This window comes from Mytilus californianus, unplaced genomic scaffold (genome assembly GCF_021869535.1).
Source record: "Mytilus californianus isolate M0D057914Y unplaced genomic scaffold, xbMytCali1.0.p SCAF_1, whole genome shotgun sequence".
NCBI lineage: Eukaryota > Metazoa > Mollusca > Bivalvia > Mytilida > Mytilidae > Mytilus > Mytilus californianus.
Window position 1 is genome coordinate 18104761 of NW_026262581.1, and position 15983 is coordinate 18120743.

The following is a 15983-nucleotide window of genomic DNA, read 5'->3' on the forward strand; positions in this document are numbered from 1 at the left end:
ATTTTAAAGACCGTAACATGTTTTATATGTCAGGAAAAAACTGTTAAAACACAAACCATTCGTCAATTTAAATACTGGCTTCTATCCTGCTCCAAGTGCTTTTATCGAAAGTTTACAGCTTAAACATTATATAACAATATATATATCGTCATTCCGTTCGACTAAATTACCTGTTTAGTCGCTTCGTAATTCTCGTATGATTCGGCTTTGAGACGTGAGCAATCATTGTCGTTCTTTCCTCCGTTTATATCATCCTGCTTAGTTCATTGAAGTTCGTAATTTTCGTATGACGACTTAGAGACGTAAGCAGACATTATCAGCGACGTCACAATGTCAGGGGAGAAGTTATCAGCGACGTCATAATGTGTAAAGAGACGTTATCAAGCTTGTTTTCGTCAAACGTAAAACTGTCTAAGAGAGGAGCGAAGGACCAGTAATAGAACGATAAACAGATTACCAGGTCTTCTACGTATCGATATTGTAAAATATCAGCCGCTCGACATAATGTAAAGCTTTTCTGGTCGTTTGCTGCGCTCACTCGCCTATAATGTTTACATAGGCTCGTGGCTGAAATCTCGAGAATCAATTCTTATCAGCGACTTTACAATGTCTGAGGAAAAGTTATCAGCGACGATGTATGACGAAACGTTATCAAGCTTACTTTTGTTAAAACTGCTCACTTGGCTATAAGGTTTACAGTGTGGCTAGCGGCTAATATTTTACGATATAAATAAATACAATAACCTATACGTATTTTACAAGTTTGCCGAAGTTGACTTTTTCATGTAAAATAGTTTGCTCTAATATAAATCTTTCCAAGATATATTATTATACACAGTTGTTTTTAAAACGTATACATCTTAACGACACTGCTATAGGCGTCAGTGCAATGATAATCCGTTAAAACCACATTAATCAATTGATGCAGTCTCATACGTATTTGGACTAATGCAAACTCTTCTAATTAATTGGTCAATAATTTCAACTAATAATTTAGAGATTTATATGCGTTTTCATCTGACTTGATAAGTTTTAGTATCATCTCAAGGTATCCGTTGTCCGTTATCAATTTATATTTTCACATCTACTTTAGAACCAGTATACAAGGTGAATTCGTGTTAGGTAAAATATTCTTTAAATGTGTTGCCATGTGTGGGTTTTGTTTTCGATTCGTCAAAATGGTCGTTTCAGTATTTTATAGCTTCTGGTTTGACTGTACACTGAAATTTTCTTCTTAACAATTTGTTCGAGCATCTGGTTTTGCAAGGTTTTATGGACTTCCCCCTTTTTGAATTTACATCAAAGTTCGGAATTTTTGTTTATACTTTTTCTGAATAGAATGCAGACAGACTTCACTTGAAACATTTGTTGTTACTTTTGGCCCAATCAAAATGTAAACATCGCTTTTTAGAATAAAATAAAATTTTTGTTAATTTTGGTATTTGTGAAATGTGATTTAAATGGATCCAAAATAGATTGGTCCCAGTTCCAAAATCTCTCTTCCAAAGAACCAGACAGCAATTAAATAAATGTATTTCTGCGCATGTCCTGCAAATGTGTTCTTACGTAAATGCCGATTGGAAATTCAGAACCTGAACAGAGAACCTGAACAGAGATCGCAATAAACTCTTACACCGAATACGTGAGATTAGATTTTGGTTTTAATTCCCCAAGGAATCATGCAGGAATGTCCATAAGGTATTTACTAAAATCATTATTACTTTGCTCACGATGAAAACCCAATTTTGACCCAAGATCTAAACAATGTTGTACTGTTACACCACTATCCAAAGTTAAGGGGAGGGTTTGGCGCCAACAAACTAGTTTAACCTCGCCACATTCTGTATGTGGCTGTCCCAAGTCAGGAGCCTGTAATTCAGTGGTTGTCGTTTGTTGCTGTATATCATATTTGTTTTTTCGTTCATAAATCAGGCCGTTAGTTTTCTCGTTTTAATTGTTTTACATTTGCCATTTTGGGCCCTTTAATAGCTGACTATGCGGTATGGATTTTTCTCATTGTTGAAGGCCGTACGGTGACCTATAGTTCTTAACTTCTATGTCATTTGGTCTTGTTGAGAGTTCTTATTTTGTTCATTTCGGATATATTTTAAGAGTCTGTTGAACTATGCAGGGTTAGTTTGACGGATGAGCTATTCAAGCTACGTTGAGTTTGTATATACCTTTATACCCTTTTTTTATACCCTATATGTTAAATATACCTGTATATGATGATGGCAACTGCAGTTAATAAAATAACTAATATAGCAGCACTTATTCCACCTCCAATGGCTGGACCAGAATCGGTTGAGGATTGTTCCTGAAATTCTAAAAGCTCAATAACATTATTTTTATAACAGATGATTATAAGTCTTAGAAAAAAGTAAAATAACAAAAATACCGAACTCCAAGGAAAATTCAAAACGGAAAGTCCCTTATCAAATGGCAAAATCAAAAGCTCAAACACAAAAAACGAATGGAAAACAACTGTCATATTCCTGACTTGGTGCAGGCATTTCTTTATGTAGAACATGGTGGATTAAACATGGTTTTATAGCTAGCTAAACCTTTCACTTGTATGACAGTCGCATAAAATTCCATTATATTGACAACAATGTGTGAACAAAACAAACACACATAATAGGTAAAACTGTCAAAAATAGGGGTACAGCAGTCAACATTGGTGTTATAATCTGAATCAGTATAAAAACAAACAATTATGTCAACAAAGAAAAACAAAATGGCATATAGATAACGCACATATTTAAAGCAAAATTGAAAGACAATAATAAAAAAAAATGAATAGTATTTAATTCGTGTTGTCTAGTAAAACGCCATCACATTTCTGAATCATTGTTTTACTTGTAAGAAATAATTTAACAATTACATTGTATCTGAATGTTTTAAAAGGGTTCTTCTTTTCCCGAACATTTGTGTAAGATGACATTGAAAATTTAGAAATTTGTAGTTTGTCAATTATTATAAAATAAGTGAACAGCTTTTGAAAATTTGTAAAGAAGCCTAACAATCGGTGCATATGTGTTTTCCTTCAAATTTCATTGGAGGGAGCACAAATCTTTCAATATTTTATAAGAAAGAATGAATAATAAATTCAATAATGCATTTGTATATTAAAGTTATATTTAAAAAAAAAGAACGTACATGTAACAAATCAGAATGTTAGCATGCATATAAAATAATTACAAAACACACTTCACATTCATTGGAATGCAAATAAAGGTTTCCACATTAAAGCTGAGCACATGACATTAAGGAGTAGGAGAAATGAACATGACTGGTATGCTGGGTTTTAAAGAAATGCATCTAAATAGGATAACAAAATTATTAGCCCAGCAGAAAAACAGGGTTCAAATGCATATCATTAGAACACGGTTCCGTCCTGAATATGCATGATTGTAACAATTACCAGCAAAAATCCATCTATGATCCATCTATCCATTCACCATAGACATCATTTAGTTATTTGAAAGTTAACAACAATGTATTTTCATTTTCAACGTGCTAGCCATAAACAGAGTACTATGCCAAAGAGGTTTATTAATGTACTTGAGAAACTCTCTTACTTTTACATATAATCCATTAATATAACTAATTATGATGCATATATACCTTTATCTTTACATATCGGACCACTGTATCCTTCAATACACCCGTCTGTACAATTCCCGTCATATATATCACAGGACCTGTTGTAACATCCTTTACAGGAGTACATACAACTAAACCCAAAATAACCAGGACTGCATTCTGAAAAATAAACTTAATATACTTGACATTTCGTATATAATTATGTAAATATATTATTTCTATCTGCTGAGGTGCCTTGGTGGCAGAGTGGTCTAAGTAGTCGAATCTGAAAGTAAAACTTGTAACAAAAAACTTCGGCAGAAATGTGATGAAGAGCTTGAAATCAATTTTAATACGTCAAATGTACGTGATAAAGCTGGAATATCCATTTAAATTTTTGTTCAATAGCTCGTAAAATATTTAGCAAATTTCAATTATATTGTAATTTGTAGGATAATAATTTATTGATAATCATATATTTATCAATATCCTTGTTTCGAGATATACAGAATTGTAGACCACTGTTTTGTCAAATGAACAAAATTGGCGATTTTTTTTTTAAAAAGCATAGAAATTCCTTTCACGAAGTACACAAAAAATGCCAAAAAATAGTACTGATCAGTTAAGTAGGCGGAGCTAATAAATATGTTATATTGGAATACTTTCATACAGCGGAATCAAATGATTCGTCTTTCAACCAATTAAAGATCAGCATTTGTATGAAATGAACACCTACTGTAAATATTTGTTTATAATTGTTTCGTTTGTCCTATTTTACATATTACTTCTTATTAAAATAATTTTATGCAAACGAAATTTAAGAGTTCTGGTTGAACAATTTTTTATTCGCAATCTTTGTTTGTATCTGTTATCTATCTATTGATTTTACCCATAATTGAAAATGTAAAAGTGTAATAGCACCTTGGCAAACGATTAATACGGACATCTTCACAACGGAACGGTGACTGAACTTCTGTTCAATGAGAAATTATCCCTTTGTCGAACTCGCTCATATAAATGACTGATACGTTTGTGGAAAATTCATTTTTTGGTACAGAATTGTGCAACCGTTTGTCAAATTCTTATAACCAATAAAAAACCTAGATCTTTCTTTTATTTGAAGTCTCCTTTTTTAATATCTTGAAAGAAAAGAATAATAATCCTCAAATTACTATATAACTAGAAAACTGACATACCAGCAAGGGCCTCAATTGTGCATTTTCTTGTAAGACACAGCAAAAAATAACTGATACAGACGCATAAAAAGTAAGTCAATTTCATGGGGTATCAATTTTAGACTTTTTCGTCTTTTTGGGTTTTCTTTGTATATTTTATGCCATGGCATTATTAGTTTTTCGTAAACTTATGAGTTGTGAATGTGCCTTTGGTATCTTCCGCCTCTTTTTGCATAGATGTTGACAAATTGAATTAATATAAAATTGTTTTTTTTTAAATCCAAGTACTGTGTATTTTGGCAGAAATTTCATAAATGGCGGGCAGCCACTAACATGAATAATGTTTTGACCCAGAGAATCATTTTAGAAAATCAAAGTATGCCTACCTATAGGGGTTCGTTGAAATTCAAGAAAAATTATAGATGGTTCTCAAAATCAATATTTTTATTTTAACAAAAACTAAGTGTTTACCAAACTATTATATGTATATCAATTTTGTTGTAGCAGAAAAAGATGTTCGGAATCCATAAAAAAAAAAAAAATCAAAACATTTGACACAATTTAGTTTGGAATAGCTTATAATATCTGAATATCGATTTTCATTGAAATTCCAGTACCTCTCAAAATTTATGAAATTAAACATGTTTTACAAAAACTAAGTTTTAATGTCAAATTACCGACACAACTTACATGTATCACACAAATCTAAACTTGACTTTGGGAATCAAAACAATCAAAATGGAACTTCCTGTTATATGTATCAACACTGTGCATACGAATTTTGGAAATAGTTTGAGGATATATTGACTTAGACGACCTGACACTAATTACACGGCATATGAATAAAAGGAGATCTTATCCTTGGTATTAATCTATGATATACCAAACAAACGACAAAAAAAAAACCCACATAAGATATCCAAAGTTCTATATACCGCCTTCAACAATAAACATATGTCTATACAATATATCATGCTCTAAATCGTGTTTCCGATTAAATACAATTATTGAGATATTATTAGACATGTACAATCTATACTAAAATATTGAGTCATTCTTAATTTACGCCGCTTCAATCATACAATTTGATATAACATTGCTTAATGAAAATGTGAGAATTTGGTAAGCAATCCATTTTCAAACACAATCAATCTAATGTCTACCTTTATCACACGAGTCACCATGCCATCCCCTTTTGCACCCGTCATTTGAACATATACCACTTGATTTTTCACATGGCTGATTACGACAGTAACAAGTGTTTTCACAATTTTTTCCAAAATTCCAATCTGCACAAGCTGCAACATAAGACAATATTTATTATGATACGTATCTACCTCTTGTTACGACAATGACATAGTTTGCCGGCTTTGACTACAGTGATATTTACAAGAAACGTTTGTGATTTGTTTACGCGACTGACGAGTATCTCTACAACTAGTTGTGTCTTTTTTGAAGGTGAGCAGCAAATAATCCTGACTTTATATTGTTCAACTGTATTTTAACATTTTTTATTTTCCAGTTATACAGAAAGTTCGGTACTGTTCTAATCTTAACACATGGAAACGCTGTATATTATTTAATGAGACCTAGAACCAAACGACACAAATATACAAAAATGCATATAGTGTGCAACACACAGTCTGGTTGTATCGAATTTAAGAACATGCTTTATCAAACATAACAAAGTGACTTTAAGTGTCTGCTTTATCCCCTCGTATGCCAGTTTCACATTTACATGTGTTACATACTCGTATTGCAGTATTTTCCTAACATAAAGCCTGGTTTACAGCCACTGGAATTACTGCAAACACCATTAATGCGGTCACATTCATCCGATATACAGCCATCACAGGACTCTAAACAATTCTCTCCAAATGTTCCACTATCACATTCTGAATAAAAAAACTGTTATAAAGTATTTTAGTGTGTGTGTGTGTGTGTGTTTGGATTGATGTCTTATAAACATTTCACCTAGAGACCTAAATTGAAGGTCATATGAATACGGATTCAATAAGGTCGAATTATTCACTTGCAAGTGAATAATTCATCAGCGATGTTTCTTACCTTATTTTTGACAAAAATGAACCAAACTAGCTGCTAAAAGCGAATTATTATTGCACTATTGCACTTTTATTAATAATTGAACTAATTATTTTTTTTATTATCTCGTAGCTAATGTCTCTCTAAATTTTGAGCAAATTAATACATCAAGGGACAAGATAATTAGATACAATGAATATGGGTGTTTGTTTAACAATAAACAATAGCATTGCATAAATACAACCGATACTGCTCTTCGTCCAAAATCTTGTTTTGTATACATGGATGTAAATATAAAGCTACAAAATTACTTTGCTAGTCTTGTATTATTAAGAAAGTAGAAATTTTTGTTCTTCAAAGTTGAAAAATTCAAATCTAAAAATGTGATTTTCTTTATTTTCAATCATTTGAACGAATATATAAAAAAAGTGAACTGAAATCACCACAAATAATCGACAGTGCTTGTTGAACTGACATCAACAATCATCCAAGTCCAAAATTTCCGTAACATACATGTGACAGAGAAATGTTCTGTTCAGATTTTCTGATGCCAATTATTTTCAATCAAGACAGGTACACTCCTGTATGAAACCACTTACAGAGAAAATGAAATGATAATCCAAATATTTTACCGGACGTATCATTATATACGTTAAATACAAATATTTTTGATGAACACTCGTATAATTAAATTTGAGAACTAACAGAACTGATATATGTTCAAATCATACAAAGTACAAAGGGACGTATTTCTAAACCAAAACGGAAAAAAGAAAAAGATGACTCTGTTGATTTTTGCTATACAATCTTTTTCTCTAGAATATGTCTACCAGGAAAACTACGGTAAACGCACCTACAAATAAGAGAGTTTCTCTAGAATATGTCACTTAGAACTCGTGTTCTTCTCTTAACAAATTCTATCAGTTCTACACTGAAACAGATCCTGACATTTTCATTTAAGAACAGTTTTGGTATTTAGAGGTAAAGTGAGTCGTAATTCTCTGTGTAGTGTTTGTGTGGACTGTTGAATGTTGTTTCGTCGTTTTTTGTTTTTGTTAAAGGTTTCTCCGGTTTGTCTTCGACATCTGCATTTTGATTGCCTCTATTATTCGTTCAACCTTTTTTTCAACAGTTCTACCCTAGAACATTTCTAGAATAGTTTTATGACAGATAGACAGATTATTGTAGCAGTTCTGTAGAGAGGTAAGAATTGATTCCAACTTTTTTTTAGTGTCATAATCATTTGTTTTTATGATAAACAATAATCACATGTAGCATTCACCTGAAGGTGTAATTAACAAACCTTCTGTGCAGTTGAATCCTCCCCATCCTCTATGGCATTCTCCAACACATTCTCCCGTTACGTGATGGCAGTGTATGGACAGACAGTTTTTGGAACAGATCCGGAGACACTGACCACCGAAAAAACCAGGAATACAAGCTGATAATAAAATCATCGTTATGATCTATAAATAGCATTTATGTATGAAGCTATTTCAGAGAAATGCAGGGGAAAAAATACCAACATAAATCGTTAGATATGCAGCAAAGATTAACCCTTTTGACATGATAGTATTAAGCAAATTCAAACGGACCTCATCCCAATGAAAATATGAAATGCGAATACACCGAGAACACCGCAAATACACGTACAAAAATCGAGACGACCTTTTCTTAAAAATTTAATTTCTTTTTTTAGTAAAAACCTGTTTACTTATAACCTACTTTGTAAAAATATCTATCTTTGATTTTTAACCTGTATAAACACAACTATGAAATCGATATATTCACGAAAATACAATATTTCTATATTGAAAATTCACATGGAGCAGAACGGCGTAAGAGAAAACTGAACTGTGGAAAATATGCATATCTTGGGAAATTGTAACATGCTAAGGACTATTTGGAACACTCCGGAAATTGGCGACTTGAAAGAAGTTAAGATTGTGTATCCACATGATATTTTTCCAATTTGTTTTTAACAATATGCAGCAAAGATAAACAGTTTTTCTCAATTTCAGTTTCACAAGCTTCTAATGCAACTATCTCGGTTAATGATCAAAACAAAACATCATGTATTTGCAATGTATATTTCTAATAACACAAATACTTTCTTTAAAATGTACAATTATTGTTTAGAAATAACTTTTAATCAGTATCGTCTCCGGCATTGTAGAGTTTACTAATAGTTTTTTTCTACTTTTTCATTAGAAGAGAAACTTTTCTATAATTTTTCTCGCATCAACGGCTTTAGCCACTGCATATATGAAAAGCAACAGCACAATTTCGACAAGCATTTCAATGGAATTATCATAAAAAGTTAACCAAAACCCCTGCTCATATTATGGTCTTATCACCTAGATTAACGCATAACAGCTGATCATAGTCATATCGCTTGTCTATTTAAATGGTTGCGATTTTATAGTTGTCGTAATGTTAAATATATCACATTTTCAATAAAAAGAAAAAAAGGAAAATTCTAAATCGGATTCCAATATAAGACAAAATATTTCATCTTTTATTAAGCATACAGTGTTAACGATCACGTCTAACAACTACAAAATCTGAACTCTTGTATTCACATGAACATATCCAATTTTCTAGTATGCTTCCGATAAATTGTCGTAACTAATTCAAAATATATGTAGACAGCTTTTGTTGGGATAGTTAATATGGGAATAAAACAAAAGATTGTACTATTTGTCTTATCATAATTGGTTTATATTACCGTCAAACACATTTTGCAGTTTACCTTGGTCACATTTAACACCAATCCAACCATCCAAACAGCCAAATGTACAATTTCCTGTCACTATATCACATCGGTCAATGCAGTTTTTGGAACAGGGGGATTCACAATTGTGTCCATATTTTCCGGAAGGACATCCTAAATATTACAATATATAATCAACGAACTATATGTTGATATCTATGATCATCTATGTCATACATTTTCCAGATGCTGTATTTAAGCAAACAATTTTCGAACGGTATTTGACTGAAGTCTCTCAAAAGTTTTACAACAATCATATAATTATCTTAAATATTTTATTGATTCCATTGTCAGAAAAGTTGAAGTACTTACAATCATATAATTATCTTAAATATCTTATTGATTCCATTGTCAGAAAAGTTGAAGTACTTACCACCGATTTCTATTTCGCAGAACTCTAATTTGGAATTTCCAACAGATGGTACATAAGTAACATATCTGCAAACTTCTAAAACTGTAATATCCATGTTTACATAATCTTCGTTGTTTATAAAATGGATACCACTTAGGTATTCAGAGGTATTGGAACAATATACTGAAAACCTACCAACACTGGCCGTTTCATCTGCTAATAAGACAAATACCCATGTAAACTAAGAAATAAATCTCATAAAAAAATACTTTGAATATATCGTTTCGAGACAATATATAAATATTGCAAGCTATTACGAACGTTCTTTCCATTAAAACTAATGATAAAAGTAATCACTAGGATCATATCAAAGTTTAAGGAATTCAACATATACTGTCTATAGTACAGCGTCCAAACCTAATTATGAATACAATATTTACAAACTTGGTCGTATTATATCATGTTTACATTATTTCTCTAGCTATACCTGAACCAAAGGAAATGTGGGTGTACGCTAAACCTTTAAGTGGGATGTGCTTAAAATGGCCTTAGTATTATAAGGGAAACACACAAATGAGTTAAAAATTTTGTCAAATTATTAGAAAATCCTATCGATTTTCATAAATTAATAATTGACCAACTAACTTTATATAAAAATCCGAATTTACATTTCTAGTTATTGACTGCTTCAGTTAACACATTAATTTACTCCGAATAAAACATGTTCAACAATGCTGGTAACGACAGAAGTCTGCGGAACACAGTGGAGTAGAAAAATCACTACACGAAAGCGCAAATAAACCTAATTGTGCAAATCAGAAATTTAAGATATTCCATCATATTCATTATGTATGTTTAATCCTATCAAAGAAAAGGACATGAAAAGCACCCTTCAAATGTGTTTGCTTTTCGTCGATTTTTATTTTTTGTTATGGTATTGTCGCTCTTGTGTATTTTCCCACTTTCAAAAAAACAATAATTCAGTCAAAATCTATATAATGTAATAATCCACCCAATATTATAATTTGACTCTAAACCTTTCTAGCAGAGATTTCAATTTAAATGCGTCACGTATTGTATTAATATTAGCTACGTAACCATGGGCAATCAACATTATTATATAAATGTAGTGAGTCAATTCCTAATGAACGCAAGTTGCAATAGAAGTTATTATTATTGGTATTGGGAAATATGCATTGACCTTGTTTTTATATGGGCTTAAAAACTTACCTCCAAAAGCAAAATATAACATTGTTATGACACTTAACGATCCGGTGTCAATTTGTAGATAAGGATTAGGTTTGGTTGTTACTAAACTTATGCAGGATGTTATGTCTCCATCATTTGATAGACTCGCAGGAAGATTTCGATCATTAGGATTCTGTTGTGCTGTCTTACGGTAAGCCAAATTATCTGTGAATTAAACAATGTTCATGGTTTGTTAAAATATATCTTTATTGTACCTCATTTTGCAGAGTTTGAAAAGGTTTAAATATCTATACAGCTACATACATACCCAATAAGTTTACTAGTTTAAAGCCTTTCTGCTCGTGATTGTTTGATATTGACAGTGGTGTCACAGCACAACATAATAAAGTGCCAAATCTCCAAAACGTAAAATCAGAAATTTTAAAGATTCGAAAGAGAACTTCTGTCAATATATATAAACAATTACCAATGTTTCATGAAAATTGTTCAAAACATTTTTTAGTTATAGTCAGAAAACTGGAAAATCACCTAATGCTATGTTTTTAAGAATAAAACCACATAACTCAGAGACATAAAATCTAAAATTCATAAAAATCGAAAGGGAGCTTACATCAATAGATATAAACAATTCTCAAAAGTTCATGAAAATTGGTGAAAGCGTATTTGAGTTATTGTCCGAAGTGTGACGACGGACGGACATACGGACAACGATATACCGTAATACGTCCCGTAAATGGGCGTATAAAATAGTAAAAGAGTTGTAAATGCCATTATGGTTTCACTTGACTCATCGTATCGGAATGAAGCACAACAACAATTATGTAAACCTAACGACAAAAAAAAAACCCCACAAAGTACTGATCTAACAGTACTCGCAATTACTAAAAGATAGTTCAAAGCCAATAACAACTAACATATAAATCAAATTCTTAAAGACTTGAATATCAGTTAGCACTAATCCAACGAATTTTGTAAAACATGGTAAAGACCGTCATACGCAATGCATACTTTTTAAATTAAGATTAAATAGAAGAAATAAATAGCAGTCTTCAATGTATGTCTTTTCTGTTATTTCTCCATATCTGTCAATTAATTTTCAATCAAACATATTTTTATTTCTTTATAATATTGCTTAGGCAGTGGTGGAAATGTTCTTCAAATATTTCCGAAATTATTTTCAAAAATCATATATTATCTTGGTAAAAACAATAATACAGTTCGAGGAGGTCTTTGTGGTGTCTATTTCAGGTTAAATATATGGTTTACACAGTGACCATATCGTTTTCTTGGGGAGTACCTGTATATCTGACTTTATCTGCTTTGCTTGAACATTATGACATTATTTAATATTATGTCATGATACATTTGTGGTTAAGTATTCTTATATTAGTTTTAGAATACGCTTTTAACAACAGTTCATAAAGTTTTAAAAAAAGTTACAAAAAACAATTATTAAAAAATCTTTAAAAGTAACAACGATATATTAGAATAACTTATTTGATATGATAAAGATAAATAACATAAGTGAATAAGATTATTTGACTGTTGTAAGCTTTACATCCAGTGGCAAATATTTCATGCATGTTAAGGAGGTGAACAAACTAATAATAGATACAGCCGGTAGGTTCTGTTATAGAGTACTGTTTCGTGCTCAAAAATAATCTTACCGTATGAAATAGTATAAAATAGTGAGATGTCTGTCCCAAGTCAGGAATCTGTAGTTTTTAGTGACTGCTGTACATGTAGGTTGCTGTCTGCCATATTTGTTTTTCGTTTATTGTTTTGCTATAAATCAGGCCGTCGTATCTTTTTTCCTTTGAATTTCACATTTTATCATGTTGGGACCTTTTACAGCTGTCTATACAGTATGGGTTTTGCTCACGTTAAAGGCCGTACGGTGTGACAATAGCTCATATCCACCTTAATTTGACTTTGTTGGAGATTGTCATAATTGCCTCTTTATTTTATATTAAACGACGAAATGTAGTTAGTATGCATTTTCTATTTTGACTTTCAGACACATATTTAATTTGTAACAGTTATCTTTTTTTATAGATTGACAGATGAGTACATTAGTTTGTTTATTCTATATCCTTGTGCACGTATATATATGAAATGTGCAAATGCACGATTTTCCATTTATGATACTAACGTAATTTGAAACTACCTTATAAGTAGCTCTTTATTATAAGTATTCACACCGCCGATCACAGATTGAGTTTAAAATCACGGTGATTAGATTAATGATGCAATTTGCCTTCAACCAGAATCCAATTACATTATTATTTATTTATCATACAATTAAAATTTTAAAACAAATAGTAAGGTGTAATCAGTCTATTTAGTTTGGCCCCTTGTATCCGAAAAAAAAAACATAAATCTATACAAAACAACATCCTTCAGATGATCATATGTCTGTCAGACATCAGTTTTTATATTTTTGAAATTGTTTCTTGCATGTTTGCATTTGGGCTTCAAACTTTTTAGAATTAGTACAAAACTGCTTAAACAGACAAAATAGCCTCATTTTGAGATCTTGTCTGTTAGATATGAGCAACAGATTTACTCAAAAGATAATATACCGCAAAATGTATTTTACACACATGTTAACCTGAAGTTGGTACAATATATTTAATGTAGTAAATCTTTAATTCTTTTATATGTCTCTGAGCGATTCACAGTCTTTCAGTTTTTCTTCAAAATCTTGCCCATGAACCCCATTACTTGATAGTTTATTGGTACATAATTGTCAATAAGCTCAGTTAATTCCTCTAAGCCAATATCTAACAAAGTAGATTTCATGGAAATCACCAACTCGAGCTGTTTGCATGCATAGCTTTTAAATGAACAGACATATATTGATTGATTGATTGTTGGTTGCTTAACGTCCAGTGGCAAATATTTCATGCATATTCAGGACGAGAACAAATTTAACAATAAATACAATAGGTGGGTTCTGTAATAGGGGCTTCCGGGATTAAGGTCGGAGAAATTTAGACTGCCACGGGAAATAAGAGTATATTGGATAGGGACAGAAATTTAGCCTTGCAACAAGTCACCTACGGACCCCTCAAAGAGTTGTTGCAAGGATTCTTAACGTGCAAAGAGCGTGGCACTCACTTTACACGAGGCATCGGATTTAACGTCCCCATTCTGACCGGACGTGGCTACAAATTTTTACATCCCGCACAGCCAAACGGACGCCCCACTTTAGCAAGGGTTTTACTGCCGGTTGGAGGAAGACCAATGGTGACCATACTTCTATTCCCCAGTCACCCTTGGGGGTAACAGACATATACAAAATGTATTTATCCATTTAGATAATTTGATCTATATTTGGATTCGATTCATTTCATTTTCAAATTGACGAACGTTATAAGTATGCTAGTTGCATGTACATATGCATGTGGTAATTATGACTTAACCCAGTCATGCTGATGATTGGTCTTTATTACTGAAAGGGAAGTAGTCCTATATCCTCCTTTAAAAGCTGACTATACTTTTTTTTTTATTAAAGTACCGTGCTTGTTTCTTATGTTATTTTTAGTCTAATCTAATAGATAACATTATTCAGATTTGTATGTTATAGTTTTCGCATCTTTACCAAGAATATCATGAACAGTATATCTATATTTTCAGTATTTTTTTTATAGTCATTTTGATGCAAGGAATATATTCTTTCGTCCCTAGTCCAACCACCTCCCCTATTGAATATTTTGTGTCGAACACTTTTCGCCAAGAAAGACTGGGGAAGCGCAAGAAATGTCAAATCAGAGCTCTTTGTCAATTAAATAATGCGCTATCGGTGATGTGAATACTTATAAGTGGAAGATAATCTAAGATTTTATTGTAGTTTTCAATTATATCGTAGTACATTTAACAGATCTGAGAAACAATTCCCATTTATATACAGAAGTCAATAATGCATGTAATGCATTACCCTATTTCGTAATTTGAAAATTGAAATAATAATGAGTGACTATCAAATATGAAGTAATACATTATGTGAAACCTAACAATAAGAGGAGCCGTATTTGATTTTAGATTTTGTTTGAATATAAAATGCTTACAATGAGTACAGTATCTCCCTGCTCGTCCTTCTAAGCAACCTTTAGTGCAAACACTTGTATTAGTATCGCATGTACCATGGAAACAGCTAGGTAAATGACAACCCCAAACACAAAAGCCATTTTCAGGGTAACAGTCTGTGTTCAAACACTCTACCGGACACGACTTCGTACAGGTTTCCCCCCATCGACCTCTCCAACACCCTAAAAATCAAATATATAGATTGAAAATGTTGGCATATGGATGATTATCAGGGGACAGCAATCCATGCAATAGTAAAACTAACCAACAATTCAAACAAACAGAGTTTCTAGTGCTATTCTTAGTCTCTAATTTTATTGTAATGAAGCTTTTGCGATAAACAGTGATTTGTATAATATATTTTTCCTCGAACTAACCCGCCATATATGAAAAAAAATGCTCGACATGTATCTTATGTATGCCTTTCTCTCTATCAGAAAACTGTTAATCTGGACTCGCAATTGGTTCGAAAAAGGGTAGTCAATTTTTAGCGTAAAGTTTATTGTGTTGTTTTTCTCCTGAACAATTTATTCGGCTGAGTATATACTTCATATACCAAACAAGGCGTAAATACATTGTTGCAATGGCGTTGTCAGCTTATTTTCGACTAATGAGTTTGAATGTCCCTTTTGTATCTGTCACTTCCCTTTTTTGATAGATCAACATCATTTGAAGTTACTTGTAACTATAAAGATTAATTCAATTATCAAAATTTTTGTATTGACAATTATAACAGATAACTGGTTTATGATGATTA

The 15983-nt window shown here is 31.8% G+C and overlaps 1 protein-coding gene across 3 annotated transcripts in view; it reads right to left on the reverse strand.

The window, feature by feature from the left end:
- The window catches only part of LOC127699995 (receptor-type tyrosine-protein phosphatase mu-like), a 60810-nt gene that overhangs the window by 23997 nt on the left and 20830 nt on the right, over window positions 1-15983 (reverse strand). For all 3 annotated transcript variants that reach the window (XM_052203425.1, XM_052203436.1, XM_052203434.1), the window contains 9 exons: window positions 15208-15408; window positions 11159-11341; window positions 9950-10141; window positions 9556-9690; window positions 8107-8244; window positions 6512-6655; window positions 5924-6058; window positions 3628-3765; window positions 2220-2325 (listed from right to left, as the gene is read on the reverse strand). In XM_052203425.1, coding sequence (XP_052059385.1) covers window positions 2220-2325; window positions 3628-3765; window positions 5924-6058; window positions 6512-6655; window positions 8107-8244; window positions 9556-9690; window positions 9950-10141; window positions 11159-11341; window positions 15208-15408 — 1372 coding nt within the window. The remainder of the gene's footprint in view (window positions 1-2219; window positions 2326-3627; window positions 3766-5923; window positions 6059-6511; window positions 6656-8106; window positions 8245-9555; window positions 9691-9949; window positions 10142-11158; window positions 11342-15207; window positions 15409-15983) is intronic.